The 24,153-nt window shown below is 41.7% G+C and overlaps 1 protein-coding gene across 6 annotated transcripts in view; it reads right to left on the bottom strand.

Annotated features, from left to right (window-relative positions):
* The window catches only part of Cblb (Cbl proto-oncogene B), a 181,902-nt gene extending 160,611 nt beyond the window's left edge, over positions 1 to 21,291 (bottom strand). For 3 of the 6 annotated variants that reach the window (XM_085832117.1, XM_021184357.3, XM_021184356.2), the window contains exons 1-3: positions 21,192 to 21,291; positions 19,673 to 19,854; positions 5,145 to 5,395 (exon numbers count right to left, since the gene is read on the bottom strand). In XM_085832117.1, coding sequence (XP_085688243.1) covers positions 5,145 to 5,395; positions 19,673 to 19,840 — 419 coding nt within the window. In that variant the 5' untranslated portion in view covers positions 19,841 to 19,854; positions 21,192 to 21,291. Of the gene's footprint in view, positions 1 to 5,144; positions 5,396 to 19,672; positions 19,855 to 20,576; positions 20,698 to 20,799; positions 21,172 to 21,191 lie in introns of those variants that run through there. The other 3 variants (XM_029470505.2, XM_029470506.2, XM_085832116.1) reach the window with 3 other exon arrangements.
* Positions 21,292 to 24,153: the final 2,862 nt, after the last annotated feature.

Raw genomic sequence — 24,153 nt, 5'->3', positions numbered from 1 at the left:
GAAGCTCCTGGGAGGGAAGGAATTATACGACCCGGCTTGCAGGCATAACTCCTGAAACCATGATCCTGGACTATCCCTACATGGCTGTCCGATACCGGGCTTTTGGCAGCAGCTCACTGATGCTCACTTTACTGATGGAAGATAAACTCACTATGAAAACAAACGACTGAAGAAACTACCAGTAATCTCACAGAAGAAAGGGATGTTGCTGTGGTCCCCAGAACTAACCCTTATGTCTCTTGCATCTCCCAAACCAACTGGAGCCAGTCTCCTTTTCCCCTCCCCTAAGTAGACCTCTCTACAAGTGACTGCCGTACCCCCCAAGCACACTGACAGGAACTCTTAGGTCACACTTCAGTACATAACTCTTCCCCAAAACACATGCTCAGAACAGGTTAAACACCCAACTGAAGACATGTCAACTCAAGCCAGGTGAGGCTCAATTGCATCTCTAACGTGTGGGAAGAGAGACAAAGGAGGGTGGCTGGACCAATCAAGTGCAGTCCCCCAACCCCATGGGCCTTTCCTGAGTCAGAAACCATTACCCTGCCATTCTCAGTGCAACAAAGTTCCCTAGTGCCTTAGATGTCTCTTTGGGCAGCACTGGCGCTTTACCTTGCTAAAAGCCCTACCTCACTGCTTCCATAGTACTAACAAAGAAATGCACTGAAAGCTGTCTGCTTATTCTCCATTGGTTTGTTTGTTGTACATGTCTTACATGTCTTACATGTTTCCATCACATTAGCATGAAATGAACAATTCAGGTCACTTGTTCTTTAGCAGTCAACTAAGACAGCTCCACATTCCAGAACTGATGACCCAATGTTTGTTTTTTAATTTATTTATTTACATTTAATTTGAAAATAAAGCCAGGAAGAAGTCCATCATTGACACAGCAGATACATGGATGTTGATCGTCTCAACACAGGCACTCATCCAACACAGCTTTATCCACTAGAGACTCACTTGAAGCAGTGCTGGTGTGAGCTGTTTTTAATTCAAAATGACTATTTCTACTGCTGTTCTTCAGTGTCAACTGAACAATTTACTGTGACCAGTGAGTCAGTTCGGAATCAGAGAGAACACAGTCCAAAGGATGTCTAAGATTCCCAATAACCAGTACGCCTGACACATCAGTGATCATTTTCCTGAACAGTACAGTCAGTAGCTGAACTTCCTCATGGACAGTCTTAGAATTTTCCGTAAGGTTCTACAAAGCAAAATGCCACAAAAGCTCCACGGGCGGGAATGTACCTCATGTCAGTTTTGTGACTCCCAAGGATGCTTCACAGGGAATGTGCACAAGTGAATGACTGCCAGAGAGACACAGATCAGAAGTCCATGTCATATGCCAACGGTTCACTATAAATCATCACTAGAAAATTATTTAGCACAGAAAAATGTGTACTTTCAAAGGCTGGCTATAGACCATTAAAAAAAAAAACATAGACCATGGATGATAGTAAAATTCAATAAGGGAATATGCTATCCCAGAATACAAACTACTGTATTTCCTCTTACAGTTGATGTTTAAGATGGAATACTTAAATTTACCTGGATACTTAAACCAGGGGCACAGATGCAATTTATGGCCAGTGTTATGTGACCTACCACTGTCTGTGGAACTCTACAGACTTAACAAAATTTGGTATATGTCCTGTGATTTCTTTTTTTGACACAGGTGTAAATGCAAGACAGTTGCTGTAGTGATAATGATAAAATGTCTGCTGAATTGGAACATGCTTCAGGTTTCTTTGGAACACATAAAAGTGGGATGTGAGTTTACCACCCGAATCTTATATCCAGCTAAAACACGACTTCTGCTCCAAGTGCTTGACCTGAGAGTTAACACACTTTGCTGGCATCCTGATATCAGAAAGTACTTAGCAGGAATACCAAGAACTCCCAGGCTATATCTAAATAGGAATTACAGTGATTTTTGTAAAAGCAATTTAGTTTTGGGGGTTTTGGTTTTGTCTTGTTTTGTTTTTGTAAGTGGTACAAATACTATGTGAAAATGTTTACATCACCATCTGGATTTCAACAACTTGGTCCATCACGTAAAGCCTGTAAGAACAATCTCACCCCACCCCATGGTCTCTCTCCATCTACCTTGCTACTAGAATCATGTGGCAATTCAAATTCTCACTGAGTTTGAAGCCCTGGGGAGGTTTTGAGCTTTACAATTGAAAGGCAGCCAGGAAATTCACTGCCCTCAAGAAATATAAACTGTCTTCCAAGAACGTTAAGTGGAGGACGCAGAGTCACAGAACCGCTGTACTCCACGGGTACATTAGGACTGTGAATGAGCTGGAAAACATTTGAGATCAACATTTATGTCATTTTACCTTTGGCAGAGGCCTTTGCGGTGCTTGAATGTGATGGTTTTGCATGTTCCGTATATTTATTTGGCCAGCTCTTACAAACAATTTCAGAGCCTATGTAACTAGATAACTAAATTTTCCATTACACAACCCTAAACCATCTCAAACCAAGTGAGGTTATGAGTTCTGATATGAAAGATTATATGTCTCTTAGAGATTTTCCTAACTTAAATACTGAGAGGTAAATTAATTCAGCTAACGCTAAGTATGTATCTTAATTCATACTAGCTTTCCAGCTGGACATACTTCTTTGATTGGTTAATATTCTAGCTAAATTTAAAGGAGCTCAGAAAAGGTGAAAGCTATCAGTTCCATTATCAAGCTGGAGACAGATATTTAAACCCAAAACCTAAAGAGCCAGACACCAGCCATCAACGCACCCTTACCTAGAGCATCCTGCTTCAGAAGCTCAACATACTGGTTTAAGCAAATATTTATATATTGGCAGGTCTGAAGGTTAGTGAGGAGAGACCCCTATCTCATAATCTTGATAAACAGGAACTGCAGTTGGAGAACTTAACTGGTCGAAAGAATGTGATCTGAATCCTATCTCGGGATTCAAGTGGAGACAGCATTCTAAACAGCCACCAAGACCTTACTGACCTCTATCTAGTTAGGGAATGTTCTTGTAAAGAAGGGGCACGGGATTGCCTAGACCCTTAAGTGGGCCTATCAATCATCTGAAGGGGAAATCCCCCTCAGAAAAGGCATCAGCTCTAGAAACGGTTGAGAACTAGATAAAGCCTATCTAAGAATGGAAGTTGGCATAGTGATCACTGCAGCTACCGACCGCACTCATCCCTGGAGAGTGCCCTACTTTCCTCTGTAGTAAACCCAGTCTCTTCTACCCTGCACTGTGTGGTGCTTGAATTCATACCATTAGAGCTCACAAGGACTGGGAGCCACATAGAGTCAGAGTGATATCCCAGTAGCATCAGCAGGTAGACTCAGGAGCATCAAGAGTTCAAGGCAAGCCATGAGGGCCTAGAAAGTCTGAGGCCAGGCTAGAGAGATGGCTGGCTCTACAGTTAAGAGCACTGGCTGCTCTTCCAGATGACCCAGATCCAATTCCCAGCACACGTTCCAGAAAATCTGATACCCTCACACAGATGGGCAGGCAAAACAGCCACACACATCCAATAAACATTTCAAAAAGAAAATTTTAAAAAGGAAGTTGAGGCTATCTTGGGCTACACAACAACTTGTAGGGTGGGTGAAAGGGGTGGAGCAGAGACAGAGAGAGAAAGAGAAGAATGGATACAGAGAGCGAGAACATTTCCTGACTATAAAGTAAGGACTAAAACTTAATGTCCTATCAGTCTTTCCTGGCCAGTTTCTCGATTAATGGTCAAAATATGTATGCTGAAAGAGCATCTACTCCCGGCTACTTCACTAAGAGATTCGAAGGGAATCTAATGTACTGCATCTCCCACACCAGATGCTGAAACAAATAAGCATCAAGAAATCTCACTTATTACTGATAGGAATGGAAACCAACACAGTCACTATGTCAGGATAGAATTCACAAAGTTAAACACAGGCAAGTCGTAAAATGTAACGACCATGCTCCTAAGGATTCACCCAGATGACTTGACTGTTCCTACCAACTCCAACATAGTTGCCAAAAGTTTGAAGCTATCAAGGTACCCTTCAACACAAGAGTGAGTATAGCAACAAACTGTAGTACAAACTTACAATGTCATCATCCATGAAATAAGAAAGGAGGCTGTCAAGGTATAAGAAGACCAGCAGGAAACCAGTCTGAAGAGTTACTTACTGCACACTGAGTAGGTTGAAGGTAGAGCATTTCTTGTCATTTTAATAGTGTGCTATATATAGCCTTTAACAACTGAGCCTCTTACCCAGTCTAACACAGGGAGTTTTTTACAGGGTATGGGTAGACATGCGACAAGTGTATGTTTGTAAACCACAGAACAATAAAAACAGTGAACCCTATGCTAATGGTAGTGTATGCCACACTAAAGCAAAGACAGACCAGCGGTGAAGCTCCATTCTCAATGCTGAGCATGACCATATCCATACCAGAACTGATACTGCCACGATCATCTACAGGATACGTTGACCCCACACAGATGACAAGAAAATAGACAAAAGCATACTGTGGTAGCCACTTCCACAGAAATGGAGCATCTGATAGTCCAGCTGCCATTGCCTCTGAGACCCAAGGCTCTTGGTATTTGAGGAGAGGTGAGGAGTCATATAGGAAGAGGAACGTTAGTTGAAGATATGATTCTAAGAACACAACTTCAGAGCCATCATCCATGCTAGGGTGGTGCTTTGCAGTGACACTTCTCATGAGCACAATCACCCAACCTCGCTATGTAACCCCAAATCAGGCTGTTTTACCAAGCTGGACCAGGATAGAATCTTTGTTTCTTTGTTCTGTCAGTGGCTTATCTAGGGAGAAGACCTGCTTATTCAAATGTCTTTATGAAAATCCATATAAAAGATGTAAGCTGGGGAAGACGGCTTGCTTGGCAGGAAGCAGCAGGAACTACCGTGGGCAGTCTTTCTGTGAAACACAAAGTGCTCTAAAAAGGAGTCCAGAGAATAGCAAGACCATTGGCTCAGGTTCGACATTCTACCTCAACTTTTGCCAAACTTAAATAATAGGAAAAGGAAACAGGCAAGGAAACCACATAGTCCCCAGAACACATGAACGGCACTTCTGTTAACCTTGCGACACAAAGCAACGGGAAGAACATGACACAAGGAACAGTACAAATCCCACGTGCTCACCTGTCCTGCGACTGCTCTTCGTACATCCTTTCCTTGCCTTCTTTAAAGAGCCGGATCGCTCGCTTCGACTTCTTCATGAGACTATCGATGTAGATTTTAAAGTACTCATTCTCGCTCAGCTGAGCCAGCTTCTGGTTGTCATCATATTTACTCAATATAAGTCTCAAGTGCTGATACGTATCAGGTAAAATATCAAGTATATACGGTGGGCTGTTTTTCAACTGAAGCTTAGGATTTTGGCACAGTCTTACCTAAAAACAAAGAAAAAATACTTTATGGATACTATAATATTTTCTGCCATAGGAAAGGTATAAATGAATAGAGCTATGTCCCCTTTCTTTTCCATAATACAATCTGTGGTCTGAATTATTGAATCCACTTAGAAAGCACCTATAAATACAACACCCAAATCCTGTTTTCTTATTCCAGGCAAACTTTGCTATATTCCATCCTCATTTTCACCTCTAATCATTTTGATTACCTTTTCCATAGTGTCCTAGAGTGTACAGTCTAATAGAACGCCAGTGCAGTAGTTACTAATCGCCTTGTAACACCAATATGGTTTATAATGAAAGCAAGAAACCAATGAATATCTAATTTTAAGATGCTATTTTTCTGTATTAAGTTCATGGCTAAAGCTTTTTCACAGACTTTAATATTTGAATGCACTATTTCTGAACCTTAACAACTGAGTTATTAAGCAGTTAAACAGGTGTCAGGTCTAAAGAAGCCTTTCTCTCTTCCTAGTGTCTAATAGGCCTAGAAACATGTGATATGTACCGTTCGGCCACTCCACCAGGTGCCATGTATTCAGTGGTGCATTAAAGAGGAAGGGCTACCTGCAGAACTGAAAATACTTTCCTCCAGGAAAAAAGAAGAAGAAGGAGAAGAAGAAAGAAGAAGAAGAAAGAAGAAAGAAGAAAGAAGAAAGAAGAAGAAGAAGAAGAAGAAGAAGAAGAAGAAGAAGAAGAAGAAGAAGAAGAAGAAGAAGAAGAAGAAGAAGAAGAAAGTAGAAAGAAGAAGAAGGAAGAAGAAGAAAGAAGAAGAAAGAAGAAAGAAGAAGAAGAAAGTAGAAAGAAGAAGAAGAAGAAGAAGAAGGAAGAAGAAGAAAGAAGAAGAAAGAAGAAAGAAGAAGAAGAAGAAAGAAGAAAGTAGAAAGAAGAAGAAGAAGAAGAAGAAGAAGAAGAAGAAGAAGAAGAAGAAGAAGGAGGAAGAAGAAGAAAGAAGAAGAAGAAGAAGAAGAAGAAGAAGAAGAAGAAGAAGAAGAAGAAGAAGAAGAAGAAGAAGAAGAAGAAGAAGAAGAAAAAAAAAAAAAAAAGAAAGAAGTGGTAATGGTACATTCATAAGGTAGGAGTGCAGCACTCATGTCCACCGGCAGGAGCTTCTATCATGTCAGCACAGCGTAAGGCCCAGGGTCACTCGGATGTTCTTTCCTCTAGGTTTTGCGTATGTTTGGTTTTTATAAAAGATCTCAGAGCACACAATTTTAAACACTATAAATAAATGATCCTGCATCTTCCTTCCCATCACAATGAACCTCCTTTTGGGTGGCAACGGAGTGGCCAAAGGACATTTCTGGAACCGGCTAACAGGAGGCCGAGTTAGAGAGACATTCAGTATGGGTTTAGAGACTCTATATGCAAAGCATGCAGTCAGTTCCATAAATAGAGAAATTATGGTCGGCAATCTGAAATAAGCGAGTGAGGGAGAGAGAGAGGGAGAGGGAGGGAGGGAGGGAGAGAAGGAGAGAGGGAGGGAGAGAAGGAGAGAGGGAGGGAGGGAGAGAGAGAGAGAGAGAGAGAGAGAGAGAGAGAGAGAGAGAGAGAGAGGCTGTGTGATCTTATTTATATACAGACTCTAAAAGTGAAGACGTAAAACACGTAGAAACAAAATCGAATGATGGCTCTCAAGGGCAGGGAGGAGAAGGGAAAGTGGGGGATAGAGGTCAAAGGAGGATGCACAAGTCTAGATGTCAAACACAAAGCACAGACAACCACAGTTCACAGTGTCACCTTGCAAACTGAAGTCTCTAGGGAAAAAGACTCTAGCCACTCTTACTACAAAACAAGGCAGACATGTTTACTCCTTTGACTATGGTCCCTCTTTCTCTACAGAGGTACATCATATTGCAATAAATCTTACAGATACACAACTTTTACTGAAAAGAATATATATATTATATATAATATATATATGTGTGTGTATATATATATATATATATATACACACACACACAAGGCTTCAGGTACACACAAACACACAAATATCATAAGCACTGACTGTCCTGCTTCTGGGGTGAGAAGGTCTATTTCAATATGCTATCTAAATAGGATCAAGGAAGCCAGGGCAGGAAGGGCATGTACGCAACAGAAGAGTATGCAAGCAAGAGGCAGCTTGTCAGACAGCAGTGCAGACATGTTTATCAACATGTGCAGTCTTGGGAGCTTTTCAAAAGCTTAATTTGCTGGGTTTTGTTGTTTGCTTAACACTAAAGAAAAATCTCTTTCATAATCAGATTTATATAGTACTTTAGTAGGGACCCTCCAAATGACAGTGGTTTCAGGTTTTTTATGGGGGGCCTCTAGACCCCCATAAAAGTATTATCAGAAACTCAAAACAGGTAAACTGTAATCTTTTTAGGAAGCAGGCACACAAAGTAAATTCGTCAGCAGTGAAAAGCAGTGAAATAAACAGCCCTCAGACTATCACATTTGCTTAGGTAAAGATACCAACATATATTTTTTTTATAAACAAACAAACAAACAAACCACTCTGGCCTAAATTGTCAGGCCAGCCATTGACCTTGAACGAAATCAATTCTCACAATGACCTGTTGCATGCCCCTATTTTCTCCCACTGTGTACACAGTTCCTAAGACCAGGATCTTAGCACACCATACACAACTAATACATAAGCAGGTAATAAACAGGTTTAGTTGACTGAAAAAAATCAGTGAATAAACATGCACACACACACTTGTCTTTTAAATTGTGAGTCTAGCCTTAAATGAAAGAAACACCACACACACACACACACACACACACATACTTTTTATAAATGGTTTGACTATATAATTTGCTTAATTTTCATAATTGAGTTCTATAGGTATATAATTAACAAATGAGGGGTCAGGGTTTAATTTAAATATAAGAATACTACCTTAATCCCCAAGAGATTTTTTTTTTGCAAAGGTCAGATGGAATCTCCCTTATTAGGTAATACCAGGTCTTTGTAGAGTAAAAGGGCTGACAGAGCTGAGATAGATGACAAAGGGGATCTGTGTGTGTGCACGAGCGGATGTGTGTGTATATGTGTGTGTGTGTGGTGTGTGTGTGTGTCTGTGTGTGGGCATCTGTGTGTGTGTGTGTATGTGTGTGGGCATCTGTGTGTGTGTGTGTGTGTGTGTGTGTGTGTATGTGTGTGTGTGTGTGTGTGTGTGTGTGTGTGTTGGCACCTGAGTAGAAGTCAGAGGAAACCTTGATTAAGTCGCTTCTCTCTTCCCACCATGTGGGTTAAGGGATAAAATTTAGGTCACAGGCTTGGCTACAAGTGTCTTTTATCACTGAGTCATCTTACCCGCTCCAGTATTTCAATTCTTAAAGCCAAGAGCAACCAGAGCACAGGTGAATTTCAAGAACTCCACCAACCTCTCACGGTGGACACCACTGAATTTTAGCAACATGTCCTTGTAAAACGTCACAGACTGATCAATTATTAACTTGTAAAGAGGGCAGCTTCACATTCATTTGTTCCATTGGTTAATTTGTTAACTACTTAATGAAAAACATCACAAACGTGTTAGACATTACAAGTAATTGTTCTTTGGTAGATACTTTTCAGTATCATAGATATCTAATTCACTATTCCTTATATGACATTTTAGTCACTCACTTTTTTTTCCAATTATTATTTACATGGAAACACACTGCTTGATTAAAGGACAAAAACTCTCTGAATAACTCCCATCCACCAGGTACTACTGAGCTATGTGCCAGGAAATTACGGATGAGTACAACATACTCCCTGCCTCAAGGAGTCTGGCAAAGGAGACCTCGTTCTATATAATTAACTTAGGAGCAATGTAATTCTTGCTTGAAGGGATCTTAGAAAAGATCTCATCCAATCCATTCATTTCCGGATTAAAAAAGCTAAGAACTACAAAGATTAAGGGACAGTTAAAAAACCATTAATCCAACACAAGAGCCTGCATCTTCTGAATCTCGGGTTCCTCTTCTGGCTATATTACAATTTAATTAGAATTAGGCATATAATTAATGATTCCCTTCTAAACTCATTTCCATTTTTATTTCATTCCATTTGCGAATTTACATGAACTTCATGGCCCATTTGTTAGTTCAAGGGAAGTCCGCGTACATGCCAGGCATTGTCTCAGGCAGAAGGAAGACAAAGGAGTCACTCACAGACCTGTCCTCATGCAGCAGTCTGGTGGGAAAGTCTGGGGGCGTAAGAAAGAATCACAGAATCTAGAAGTGTGACAAAGGACCTTGCAAAGCTCTGGAGGAGAAAGGCCGTGGCTAAGTCACATTCCCAAGGGCATCAAGAAACGCACGCCTAAATACTGCAGCTAAATCATAATACAAAGGCTTGCGAGACAGCAGGGTAAAGGAACGGGATCCTGGAGTTGTGCTAAAGGATGGGCACACAGGAAGGCTGTCGTGTCAGCACACAGTTCAGAAGACCTGAAGGAGGTTGGAAGGAGTAGTGTACCTTAGCGCACCAGGACTCTGAAAGCTACCCCGTGCTCAAACTTTGCACAGGAGGAAGCAGGATTGAGGGAGCTGAGCTACAACTCTGTGCCTTCGGGGGTGCACTTCATCAGCTGGACTACTGCTAAACTCTGTGATTTATGGCCGCTCCTGCCGAAAATGAATAATCCTACCCCAGGACTATGACTTCTAAGCAGGTCAAATTCAATTCCATTCAATAAATATTTATTGAGTGCTTGCTATGTGCATGGAACGGCAAAGCCAGGGAAAGAAAAATAGCCCTTCTAAAACCAATGTATTAAGGGGAAAAATGAAGCTTACCACAAGGGTAGAGTTCTAGAACTATCTGAGCTGCACCCTACAATGGAAGCTGGTGGGGCAACAAAGGAGCTCTCACAAAGAAATAAACCTCACCATGTTATTCAATGAAGGGCATTTTAAGGCTGGCACTGATAACTAAAAGAATTGGTTAACATGATGACTCTTTTCTTTTTAACCAGAAAAGAAATTCAGGTTTTGAATCAAGCTGAATATTCCATCATATGGCCCAAGGATTTTGAGACTTCTAAAGAGAAGTCTTTACAAACCTTTAGAATTACTAAAAGAACTTTTCTTGTTGTGGCATGCTAGCATTAAAACACAGAAATGTACCCTGTTTAGGACAGGGTACCCTCAGTCCCCAGATGACTAACTTAGGGATCAGAGACTATAGCACTACAAAACAGACACTAGGATTTAATCATATTCAAAGATGCCAATGAATACTCTATGTTCATATAGTTTATGTTGATTCAAACACATAACATTATTGTTTAATATATATATGTATTTTAATAAAAACACACGTATGTGACCATATAATTAGACATTTTTCAACAATATCAAAGCCAAGGCACAAACATAAAAACAGAATTTAATATTGCTATAAGATTTTTTCAAGCCATTAATTACTTTGGGGATGTTACATTTAAAGATTTCTGAAGTAAATAAGTAAAAAAAAATTCATTAAATTTAAAAACTTTATAATAAAAATTATAAAAATAACTCCCCAAATTTTAAGCCAAAATAAAAATGAACAATGATTGTGAAAAAAAATAAAAAGAAGAAAAAAAGATTTTTGGCTGTGTCTTAATGAAAATTTCCAGCCAAGAGGTAATAAAGAGGTTTCAGATCAACTAGCATACCTTGAAAATAAAGTGGAAATCAGCTCCTAAATGTACAAAAGAAGTTTTACAAACCAAAAACTGTCAATGGTAAGCAACTGTGACTATACTGTAAATAACTTTCATTCCAAAACATACTTCATGCCAAGGAACACTCATGGATACTTGAACCATATTAAGTGAGTCACTTAGTCTCCAAGCCAAGTATGTATTTTATGTTTATATGTGTGTGCTGGAGATAGGACCCTAATATTCTACCACCACTGAGCTAAACCCCACGAACCCATCTCTCTCTCTCTCTCTCTCTCTCTCTCTCTCTCTCTCTCTCTCTCTCTCTCTCTCTCAGATTTTATTACATTTCTCTCTTCTCTTTACTCCCTCCAAACCCTCCCATATAACCCTCTCTTCTTCAAACCCATAACTTCTTTATTCATCAGTTGTTATACTCACATATGTATCTGCATGTACATACATACTCATATATATAACCTGTCAAGTCCATACATTGTACATGAATGTATGTTTTCAGGGCTGGTTGAGTCCTAATGGCTACATCCCTAAAACATTCCCATACCCAAGACTTAGGAAACAATGCAGAATCAAGGGCAGAAACACTGTGAGAGTCAGAGAATCCGGGACTTTGTTGGGCACTTGTGTCTCCTAGTAACATGAGAAGCTATCCCTGTAGAGTCACACTAACATGACCAGCCAAAAATGAGTTGAGCAGGGAGGACACCAATGTTCACGCCAAAGCAGAGGCCTCAGTTCTACACAAAGAACTGCATACAAGTGACTAAAGCTGGGCACAGGAGAAGTAGTCCTCCCCAGGGAGGAGCACACCAATAGGATCCCTTACTCTAAAGACAGTAGTATGAAAGCCCTTCTTCTGGAAACATCAGAGGTTTCTTACTCTGGCTACACCAATGCCACTGGTCTAAAAAGCATCTTAATGTCTGTAGGTTCTTTCCATCTGAATTCAACAACTTCCTAGGAAAAGAATAAAGTATGCATAAAAGAAGACATAATATTACATAGTGAGTACAAAATAATACAGCAGTTTTTACAGAACATTAGCTAAGCAAAATAAAGTTAGCATATAAAATTGGCCAAGAGCTTAAGGCTGGTTATAGTGGAATTTTGAGAAGTTTAATTCTGTTATGTTTTACAATGACAGTACCTTTAGGGAGTTAATATTTAAAGGACCACTTACGAAACAACTGCTTATACTTAAAATACACATTGTGTATTCTGTTCTACTGGAGAACATATCTGGTTTTTTTTCACTGGTGTATCTTTCTTACTTTGTATAAAAAGAAGTACAACATGTGTTTGATGGAGAGAAGGCTACAAGGAAAAGAGTTAAAACATCGCAGGAAAAATATATATATATAGCAGATAGCCATGAAATTATTGAATAAATCTCTCAAAAACTGAATACAAAATTTGGAGACGAGTTTAGTAGTGCAAAATGTAAATAATAAACACCCTTGTGATTTACTTCCTGTAAGAAAGAGAACACCCTGCAACAGTGTGCAGCACTGTCCTAATACAAGGGACACACATTAAGTACAATCAAATCTGGCTGCTTCCTTCTAGAAGTCTCACCGATTTACACAGTCTTTTAAAGAAAAATAAGAAGTGCAGTTCTCAGCACAACATGCAGTGAAAATCCATCCCTCATTTCCTTCTTGTTCTTCTCCCTTCAAACATTATATTCCATCACAGCAAAGAAAAGCCCATGGAGATTTTATAAAAACACAAGGTCATAAAGGCACTAGGTAGCCCACTCAACATCATGATAGTCTAAGGGCTCTTCCCGTTGGTGAAAACTTTTTATGCTACATGAAATCTGTAAAGAGTCTGGGGTGTTCTATACAGGGGTGAGACCAAAGGCAGGCCACTATGAAGAGTCTGGGTGTTCTCTATTGGGTAAGACCCAAGGCAGGCCCCTATTTTAGCCAGTTTACATGGCCATCTTCTAGTTTCTTCAAACCTAAGAGACTGTCAAGAAAAGAACTAAAGACGGAGGCAAATTTTATCTTTGAACAGGTACTTTACGACTAACTTAGCTGCTGATGTATGCAAGTTTGATTCAGTTTAACAACTACTCAAATGTTAAATGCTAAGCTGTACATGTTGGTCCAACATTATCTAAAGTTTCTTTCATTGGTTAAAACAAACAAACAAACAAACTGGCATCCAACAAATAGCTTTTTAAAAAAACCAAGCCACAAATAGGAGCAAAGAAGATGGCACGGCAACACCATTGTTGTAACAACATGTGCTTAAGATGATGCTTAATGTAAAGGGAGGAGCCAGATGGCCACTTCAATTCATATAACTCACCCACTCCACTGTTGGAAGACTGAGCTATAATGTACAACTTTAAAGATAAGGCTTAAACATTACAAATACCATCTTACACTACTTCTTATCAACCTAAAACGTCCCTACGTGTGTCTCACTTCCCTCCTGCCTACGTGGAAACTATACCTGTCTGCCACACTTAGCCACTCCTACTTGCTTCCATAGAGCTTTCTCCATCCTCATTGTAATCTACACATTCATATATTCCTTCTGCTGGTACCATGGAAGTCTTGTTCATGCATAGATGGACAGACACAGAGACACACGATAAAATTAATAAGTTCAACCCTCAATAGACCCTCAAGCTATATCACAGCTTGCTCTGTGTCTTTTGTTACAGTTGTAGAACCACTACATAATCTCCACGCCCATCCTACCCTGGCCTCATCACAAGTGAAATAAATGTGCCAAAGTCAACAATAGCCTCTGATTAGGAAATCCAATGACTTCCTAAGTTTTACCCTGTTTGGTTTCTCTTCTTCAATGTAGCTTTGTAAGAAGTTGAGGGAATCCTCTCCTCTATGTTTGTATGTAGAAGTTAATATACAACTGCTCTTTCTTCACCTTTCCATTCCTATTCTATGTCCCAATTCCCGTCTCTTTACTACCTCTAAGTAAATATCCCTCCTGCTCCCCATGACCGGTGTTCCGCCTTTGTCTCTGAGTCTAGATCTGCATCCTAACTCATTCGCAGTGCTACAGCTTGAGATGCTAGGCCTAGAAACACAACTGCCAAATATATGGTCCTGGTTTCAAATACTCTCTGAACTGTATACCCAATTTTCTGACTTCAAAATCAATTTCTCTCTCATAGATCATACTCAACACACAACAGAAAGTCATGCCAACCATCAAGTTTGGCCTTTGCCTTCCTGGGCCCCGTCCCCTTAAGGGCTCCACTGCCTTCACAGTTGACTAGCTTGAAAACCTCAAGCCACTTTCACTTCGTCTTCTCTTTCTTTCGGGAACCCTCAAGATGCTCGGAGGACTGCAGATTTTCTCCCCATAACCTTCCACATTTGTGACACACTTGGTAAACCCAACCCACCGTCACGTCTCTAGACCAGGTCTTTATAAATTCTTAACCACATTGCTTTGACTCCATCTGATCCCTAGTCTTCCTTGCATTGTGCCAACCTTCAGACTCTGCACATGAAAGACTGGCCTTGATCTCTCTCTCTCTCTCTCTCTCTCTCTCTCTCTCTCTCTCTCTCTCTCTCTCTCTCTCTCTCTCTCTCCTCTCTCCTCAGAAAACTTTATATGTTTACCAAACTAACTGGATCCAAATTCTTTGGTAATACTGAAACTTCTACCATCCTCTTCTACTTTACTCTCACTTACACAACAGCCTCTCTTCATTCCTTCGGTGAAAAATGCTTTCCAGACCCTCGAGTTCAAACCATCTTTTAGAACACAGAGACAGCACCTTTCACCAGCTTCTCACCTCCAGCAAGCAACAGTCACCTCCACCTACTAGGATCAGTATTTGCATCATATTATAGTGCTTATTTAATATACTGTATGATATTATTTATAAACGATGTCTGTCCAGGGCTAGAATTTGAGGGCAGGGCCGGGCGGGGGGGGGGGGGGGGGAGATAAAGAAATTGACAGCATATAAAAAACTTTTAAAAGAAAGAAAAATCTAAATGTTAATTTTATATATATATATATATATACATACATACACATATATATATGTATATATTGTTTCTCTTTTTTTGTTTTTGTTTGTTTGTCTGTTTTGTTTTTCAAGACAGGGTTTCTCTGTGTAGCCCTGGCTGTCCTGGAACTCACTCTGTAGACCAGGCTGGCCTTGAACTCAGAAATCCACCTGCCTTTGCCTCCCAAGTGCTGGGATTAAAGGCGTGCTCCACCACGCCCGGGTAAAATATTTTTAGGAGTTAACAAGTGAGTCACAATTAAGGTTTCCATTATATGCCTGCTTTCTATTACAGGGATAGGTCAAGTTAACAGATCTCCTTTCAAACTTTTACTATGGCAAATAAAGCTTTTCCAGGTGCCACTAGTAGCAAACTTTAGAATCAAGCCAATTGTGTCAGCACAGATTCAAAATGGAACTCAGTGATAAGCAAAATTGCCCCAACAGCTAGTGTGTTATTAAACTCAAGCAAGGTTTAATAGGGCCCAGGATCCTTCTAATGAAGGACTTGAAGAAAGAAAAGGAAATCCATGTGTAAGGCAAATCAATGGTGTTCCCTTTATTAATGCCCTGGAAAGCTGACAGACAGAATTAGCATCCAAAACTTTCATGTCTGATGATATAGGACTGTATATCATGGAGTCTACTATGGAGTCTGAGGAGGGTCATAAGTTCAAAGCCTACAAGCTAGGCTACAAGAGAGAGTTCTCGGGCAATTTCTTGTTTGCAAAGAAAAAGGAAATAGAGTTAAATTTTTAAAAAGTCAGAAATACCCTGGGGATGTAGCCCAGTGGTGGGTAGCACAGCTGCTCCGCGTGGCTTGAACAGCCAGTGCTGGTCAGGGAACTATATTTTAAGTTTTATATTTTAGACTCTTTTTCAGATGTATTGAAGAACTCACCTTGTAAATAGTAATATTACGGTACTATTATTTTTAAAATATGTATAAGTACATAACTCATGCATCATTGACAGACAGACATTAAATTTTATTCTGGTGAGATTATGCACAAAGTTACTTTAAGGCTAAGCGGTATACAATAGGTGAAAGGCAAGCAAACGCCGAGTGACAGCATCTCTTTCTAAGAGCTTCTAACACTGATGCACCAACTCAGCTTCAAATAAACGGCAAGTGGAGCAAGACAAGGAGCAGGTACTCAGCTTGCTTGGCTCTTTATCATCAAGTAATTATTTCCTAATTTCCCGAGCATCCATGTACACTCTGTGCATTTAGCATCTATTAGGAGGAAAATGCTTTCTTCTGTTTTCCATCACCTGGCTCAGACTCTGTGCAAACCACACTCAGGAACCTCACATTAATAAATGATGACTCCAACCACACCGATGAGCAACCATTTCCTTCCCCTCACTTCAGCATTTCTAACAGGAGCAGAATAATGTTGTTCCTAAAAGGCTGGGGCAGCAGAAACCAGACTGAAAACCTGAGGGAAGTAAGCATCCTCTATCCTGACACCAAGGTACCTTTTTTTTAAGTATATACCCCAGCCCTTTTCACACCCCATGGCAATTACCAACTCTTGTCCAGCTCTAATCCTGTCTTCCTGGTTTACAGGCCAAAAATAGGGTTATGGCTTCCCCAGTCTGCCCACTCACCCCCAGTAATAATCACTCAGTTACACACAGCAAACCCTCAATAAGTGTTTAAGGGTTGATGGAAACATGCCTGTAGCAACTTAGGAACAAACTCTACAAACGATTCTGTATGTATTTAAACCTAAATGTGTATTATTCTAGAATAGTTCTGTCGGTGTTATCAATGAGCCATCCACTGACCTTATGGTTTTGGAGTCAGTCTCTTAGACTCATCAGAAGAACTAAGACCAGAAAACTATCTAAGGAGTATGCTTTTGAGATCCCACCATTTGTTATTTTCTCAGGGCATGCACTACTGTGAACTCTGCGCTACCGATTACAAAAACGTTACACAACTTACAAAGAACACAAGGAACAACTGTTTTCTCCTATGCTTGGTGACCTTGGAAAGAGTGGCTGCCCTGGGAAAACAGAACACTTAGTTGCAACTGACTTTTCAGTTGAGTATCTTAAGTTCTAGAGGTCAGGGAATGATAAAATTATACACTTCTAAGATATATCCTGTGCTGCCCAAGACTGATTCTCTGCCCCCTTTAAAATGAGTTATGTTGCTTAGTAATTACTTGAAAGCAATACTTTGAAGACCTCCCCAGGGAAAGAGGCTCCATAAAGAAAACTGTGCAACTTCACTCTTAAGCCTGACTGTTCTTTAACAACCCATTAGACCTGAGAACTTCTGTTCTGTATTCACAAAGTAAACTCAACTGCTGCTTCTCTAGGTCACACAGCAGATGGTCATATTTCTGTACTAGTAATAAGTTTCCTGAAGAATCACCAGATAGTGTTGATATTATGATCCACTTCCTTCATCACTGTCAAACAGAAGGAGATGAACCCATGTTGGGGAAGACATCTACATTCCAACTTTCAATAATACGTTTCCAATTGGTAATAGTAATTTCCACTGCCTTTCTCTTAGTGTGCGTTAAGAGTAGAAATAAGTAGACCAAACTCTTTTGACAAATGATGGGAGTTTCCTCCACAAAGCCACAGAGGTATACACATTGTCATCTATGACAAATAATGAAGATGAATAGGGAAAGCCATCCTGTTGTCCCTTTGCCAACACTGGCACCCACATCCCACTAAGTAGAAACTTGGGGTAAAAGAGTTCCTTGTGGGTCAAACTCAGCTGTAGAAGCCAAGTTAAAACCCACAGAAGGGTTAATGGGCAATGCCAGGTGTTTAACTGTCAAATAACCAGGCATTTACTGTAATTCATGGTGAAATAATTAGAAGCAGTTAATGTACTGGTTAACAACCAGTTATGCAGCAAAATTATGCATACCACTTCATTTTTTACTATTTCACTGATGACTTGACAGTAACTGTTGCTCACCACGCCACCATATAAATCTTTTTTATGTTCTAGCGCTGAATCGCAAATATACAAATGCTAAACATCTCAAGGAACGATGCTGATGGACCAACTCCCTTAAGAAATGGCACCCATTTGTTGCCTACTTATGCAACAGATAAACTGGAACAAACCTTGAATTTCTTCTCCTACTACCAATTAATGACTCAGGCAGTGAGGGTGACCTTCAGAAGCAGACTCAGTAGAAAAGCAAAAGGCAGCTCATGTGCTTGCCAGATGCATGCAGTTTTTCCAGCTGCACAATTCTTCAGTCCGAAGTGTCCAAAGCTAAATCCACTGAGCCCAAGCAGCAAGTTGCAATGTTCTGACATCATGACATCATCCTTTCTGGAGCACTTCAACATAACAATGTGAAAAAATTGGCAGAAGCTTAAATAGGTCACACTGAAGCCCCACACTAAGGCTATTTACCTGGTTTAAAAAAAAATGCTCTGGGGCTGCGTTTGATATCAGTGGCCATCCAATGGCAGGCCCATGGTTTAGTTATCTTACCTACAGTCTCCATAAGAAGACATGAAAATAAAGCCCATAATGTCACCTCCCAGAATTGTTACTTCTACTCAGTGGCTTCTTTGTAGCCAATTTTGTCCTTGGTAGCAAACCAAAGCCAAGGTAAATGACACCAAATGATGTCAAACAAGCCTTTGTTCATCATTCAAAAGAGCATCTTTGTCAATGTCTCAAACTCAGCAAAGCATAGCCCAACCTCTTCTCTACATCATAAAGTTATGAATCTGTGCCGAGAAGGACGCCAACACATCTGTGCCCCAAGCCTCCTCAGACAGCTAGCTTTTCCAGCAGGGCCCTGGGAGGTTTGCACACTGCCCTTATAACTGGACTTTTCTGAGAACTGCCATTCACTTTGGTTTCTTCCTGTGAAACTAGAACTCATCTAAAAGCAACAAGAAAAAAAAAAAAAAACCACAGAAGTACAGAAGTTTCTGACACTCTCAGCCCCACATAGCCTCCAGCATACATTTTCCTTTCATAATAAACAACGCACAACCAAAAGGTTCCCTGTTTCAAAATGGAATCATAGATGAAAGAAATTGTACCGATGTCCTGAACAACAGTAAAGACTATATATATATATATATATATATATATATATATATATATATATATTCTTAATAAAGATGAGTTGACAGGGATAAAAACTAAACTCTTCAATACTGCTTCCTCCCTGAAGTCCTGGTTCTTTCCCCGTGAAGGTTTCAACATCACCCACGTGCTTGTCCTAAGTGTGCTCCAGCAGAGCCTATTGTTCACTTGTTAGCCTTCTATTATCTAGTAGCAAGGCAACTCCACATAAGACTAAGCGAACTTCCAAACCATACTATACACCCAGCAAAAGTAGCCAATGGTAGAAACTGTATATTGGAGTAATACCCAGGGGCTCTGAAACTTGAAAAGCAAGATAATAAGTTAGAAGGAGTAAGGAAAAAAAGGCTTTCCTCTGAATCCAACTTTTGCAAACACAGTGTTGAAGAAATATGGCGCGACCTAAGTCCAAGCTCATCACCATAATAGTGATTATTAGCCGTACGTATAAATAGAACCCGAAGAAATCGCATTCAGGGCGCTGAGGGCCGTGTGCACCCACTGACTAAACTCACCACTTTGTCCATGAGTTTCCAAGTCTTCTCCACAGTCCTGCGGTCAGCTGCGGCTTGCTTTGGGGGTCCGACTGCATCCTGAATAGCATCAATAATCCCCAAAATGCGACCTTTGCGGGGGTTTCCTCCTCGACCACCAGGATTTCTGCCATTCATAGAATTTGCCATCTGGAATCTTAGTCCTTTTTGCAAGGTAGATTTTCAAGAGAGGAAAAGTTAGCTGGATATGAAAGTATTTCCCCAACAGGAACCTGAACTGAACAGGCTCGCTTGTACCCATTAATGATATTCTCCGCTGTCTCTGTGACAAAGCCCAGGGTCCCAGATTCAACTTTTTAGTAACCCTGAGTAACCTCACCCGCCAAGTTAGAAGCCATGACACAAGATTTGCTCTTACAATACTAGAAGTTAAAGATGCATCCTCTGCCCGTGTTCTATGAAGCTACAGCTCAACATCATCAACAAAACAACTTTTAACAGATAAGAACACACTGTTCTCTCCCCCCCCCCCCCCGCCTCGCTTCTGCTGTAATCCAGATTCGAAATACTAGAGCTGCAACCCCTAAAATTCACGTTGGGAGCCTCACTTCAGAAGCTTCCTTCACGCTGTTTGATTTCGCCAAGTTATTACATAAATGCAAAGTACTCCACACACGCAAAAGGGACACGTCTCTTGTCAACAAAGGCGGAGGACTTGGATTCCCCCACCCCCCGCGCGCGCGCGTCCCCTCTCCATTCCCCCAACACCCCCACCCCCCACCCCCGCAAAAGCCAGCAGCTGCGGACACACAAATAGTTCTTTAAAGCAGTGAGGTGAGTAGTTTTTCCCTAGAGTCAAATAAACAAACCAACAAGCAACCCCTTCTTAAAAAGCGGTGAGAACCCGGCAAGGGAGGGCACGCACCGCGGAGTTCACTTCTCCGGTGGCCCCTCTTCTGCCTACCCGGTATCAAGTGGTCCAAAGCTTTGTTTCAGAACGCCTGTGCCCTTTTTAGGCTCGGGCCTCTAGCCCGCCACTCAGGGGTCTGGGAAAGAGACGAGGAACTCAGCAAAGATAAAGTAGCCCTAGACCCCGTCCGGGCTTCCCAATCCCACAGCCTGCCCGATCTAGCGCCAGTAGCACGCACCTCCCACCGGCGGCGATCAGCCAGAGTCCGCTCCCTCCCGGGCCCCGGGCCAGCCAGGGACTGCTGTTTAAATCCCCACTTGGCTCAGGCCCGCAGCGGCGACAGCAGCTGGAAGCGAGGGCTGTCCCCTCTCCCTGATGGCCCGCGCCCAGCTGCAGGGCCCCCGGGCCAGCAAGAGACGTCCAACCCCGAGATGACCCATTCCTTCCTCTACTCGGGTCACCGCGGCCGTCCCGAGCCACGCGTGATCGCGGGTCCCACTCCACACACACACGCGCTGCCCTGGCTGGGGTGGCTCGGGTGGGGACTCTGTGAAATCGCCCTAAGAGAGCGCTCCGGGAAAGGAGCCACGGAGATCTAGGAACACCGAGACGCGGGGACGCGGCAATTACCGTGCAGACAGCTCCACGCCCGCCCGGCAGTCCCGCGACACTCTCGGGAGGCCGCCGCAGCGCCCGCCGGAGGAGGAGACCACTCACTGGCCACCCCACCCCTGAGCCATCCCCGGAGACCAAGGCGTGGGGCGGAGCTAAGGCGGAGCCTTGAGTCTTCGAACCAATCCTGAGAGGCTGCTTTCTGCCAGACAGCGGGCGGAGCCAATGGGCGGGACGAGACGCTCCTCCCGCGCTACCCCCAAGTCCACGTCCTCCACGGTACACAATGGCCCCAGAGGAAGGCCCACTCGACTGCGTCCCACTTGGAGAAGAACTCGTTGGGAAATGGACCTAGGCTAGCCTGGAACAAAAGTGGAACGAGGAAAGGAACTGAAAAAGTAGCGGCAAGGCGCCGGGGAGCTAACCAATGAGGGGTGCGCAGGTGGGCGTGAGCGCCCCGAGCGGGAGTCTAAGCCAACTGGGGCTAAAAGGCGGGACTTCCTGCCTCACTCACCTTCCTAGTCTTTGTTTCATAGCAACAGAGTAGAGTCTGCCAGGGTGGTGCTGCTTTTCAGCTCTGGGCGGGTCCCAGGCTTAAGAAATTCATCTCCCTAGGGCTGCCAAACTGCTACCCAGGAGAGCAGCCAAATAGGTCCAAGACCATGTTTCTTGTTGACTGTCAAATAAAGAGCAGCAGTCCCCTAGCTTCTAAGATGAAGGTTACCCTCACATAGAGCAGGCTAAGAGTAAAACTCGAGTGCCAACTAAAACTTCCTAAATTTCTGAAATGTTTCCCTTTTACTATTAGTTCTAGAAGGATTCCAGATCAAACATCAGGCTGATGAGAAAGCAAATACTTGACAACTCTCAGCTAAATAGTCTCTGTAAATCGTCCCAGGACAGTAAAAACTCCACACAATGGGGACTTCTAATCTGTTTGACACCTTTATATTCCGAACAAGTTTTCCCGTAGATCTCAGTAAAGAACTCTGCTGTTGGATTTTTGCCAGAGTCACTTTTCCTCTGTGTAGATGAGTCTTTATTTTAATGACAACCCTGTATCTGCCATCCTCTTCCAGCGTTTGTCTCTTTCTGGGCTCCGTCCTTGATAGCTATGTAAAAGGAAACAGTCTGGTAACGCTTACAGTGAAATGCCAGGGCCCTTCTGTCATCAAAATCACACATTAGACAGATGCCATCTTTCTCTCTATTTGGTTTACCATGCTCCTACCATTTGCCCCAGGTTTACATACCTGGAAGTGATTTCCTCTGTCATTGGTAGTATTGGATACACCTCACACCTTGAGCTCCTGGGTGTAATACTTTGCACCTTTTAAAAATGTCATACATGCATACATACATAAGCATACACATACATACAGACATATAAGCATTTTCTAACCAACTCTCCTGATAAATGTGTCTTAGTGGTTCTGCCAATCCCTAATAAGTATTTTAGTGCTACAATTATTACTGTGAAGGCTCCAGAGTTGTCATAGAATGTCCTGCAATCCTAAATTCACATTGTTACGATTTTCATGTAATGGAAACAACCAAAATGTGACCCTTTAGGCAATCAGGCAGTAAAGTACAAATCTGGAAGTAATATTTTCTTTCATTATTTCTTTACTAATAATTAAAAAGTAGTTTGCTGTTTTATATATGTAGATGGTGCAGGCTTCTCCAGAGCCCCTCCATATCTCCCTTATTGCTTGTAACAGTAGCTATGGTTGCTAAGTGGAGACTGTATTTAAAAAGAACTCTGTGGTTACATCCTCTATGTGTATAAAATGCACCTTTAAAGTCAATTCCAAAAGAAACTGGCACTATGTGTAGAAGGTTTTGCTATGCCCAACCTTATACTGTATAATTAAATGTGTTGCTTATCTTCATATTTGTATGAATGTAAAATGAACAAAATACATATACAATACAGTTCCTTTTGAACTGCAGTTTGTAACTGAAGGCAATGACACTAAAAATATAGAATGGCCTGCGGAGCAACGTGCATCATGGAGATACAGTGACAAGCCTCATTATGTTCTGCTCCTCTGCTCTGTCTGGGACACAGGTATAAGAAATTCATATCTCTGGGGCTGCCAAACTTTTCTAACCAGAGCAACTGAAAACTGGTCTAAGATGGTGTTTATGTAGGCTGACAAAAATAAGAATCTTTTAGTTGGGGTTCTCTAAAGGAGCAGAAGTGATAAGATATGATACATATGTGTATATTATAATATATAACACAACATAAAAATGTGTAAAAGGCTATTTATTAGACTGACTCACATTATGTGGTCTGGGTAGTCAGACAAATTCTTTCTCACGCTCAGAGGCTGAGAATCCGAGAGTTTCTCAGCCCACAAGGCTGATGTCTCATTAATCCCAATCTGGTGCTAAAAGTCTACACAGTTCCTGGAGAGCTGCTGGTAGGCAATCTGTGTTAGAAAATGGAGGAAGCTGGCTCTGATGTTAGAAAAGGGGTGCTGTAGCAACAGCAAGAATAAAGGCCGATGGGCAAAAAGCAAAGTTTTTAACAGCCTACACGTAGGATAGTTCCTCCCACTTCAAAGAGTCTAATGAGAAAAAGACCTCACAGGATGGAGAGATGGCGCAATGGTTAAGAGCACTTGTTCTTGCAGAGGATTTCGGTTCAGTTCTAGGCACTCACGTGGCAGCTTACAACTATCCATAACTCCACTTCCAGGATATCCAATGTCTTCTTCTAACCTCTGTGGTCACAGAGTGTGCACATAGTACACATACACTCACACAACACAATAGTTGTACACATAAAATAAATCTCCAAAGTAATTCATTACATGAGTCTCCCAAAGCTTGCATTTTAATCATAGAAGATACGGTCAAGTTGGTTGAGAACCAACATTGGCCATCACAGTCATCGAGCTTCCAAACTGAAATAGAAGCCTCCCATCGGGAAAGCATAGATGTACGCCACACACACACACATACATTCACA

This window comes from Mus caroli, unplaced genomic scaffold, assembly GCF_978045245.1.
Source record: "Mus caroli unplaced genomic scaffold, Mus_caroli_1 scaffold_17, whole genome shotgun sequence".
Lineage (NCBI taxonomy): Eukaryota > Metazoa > Chordata > Mammalia > Rodentia > Muridae > Mus > Mus caroli.
Note: the sequence above shows the minus strand (reverse complement) of the source record. Positions and strands in the feature narration are given on the sequence as shown.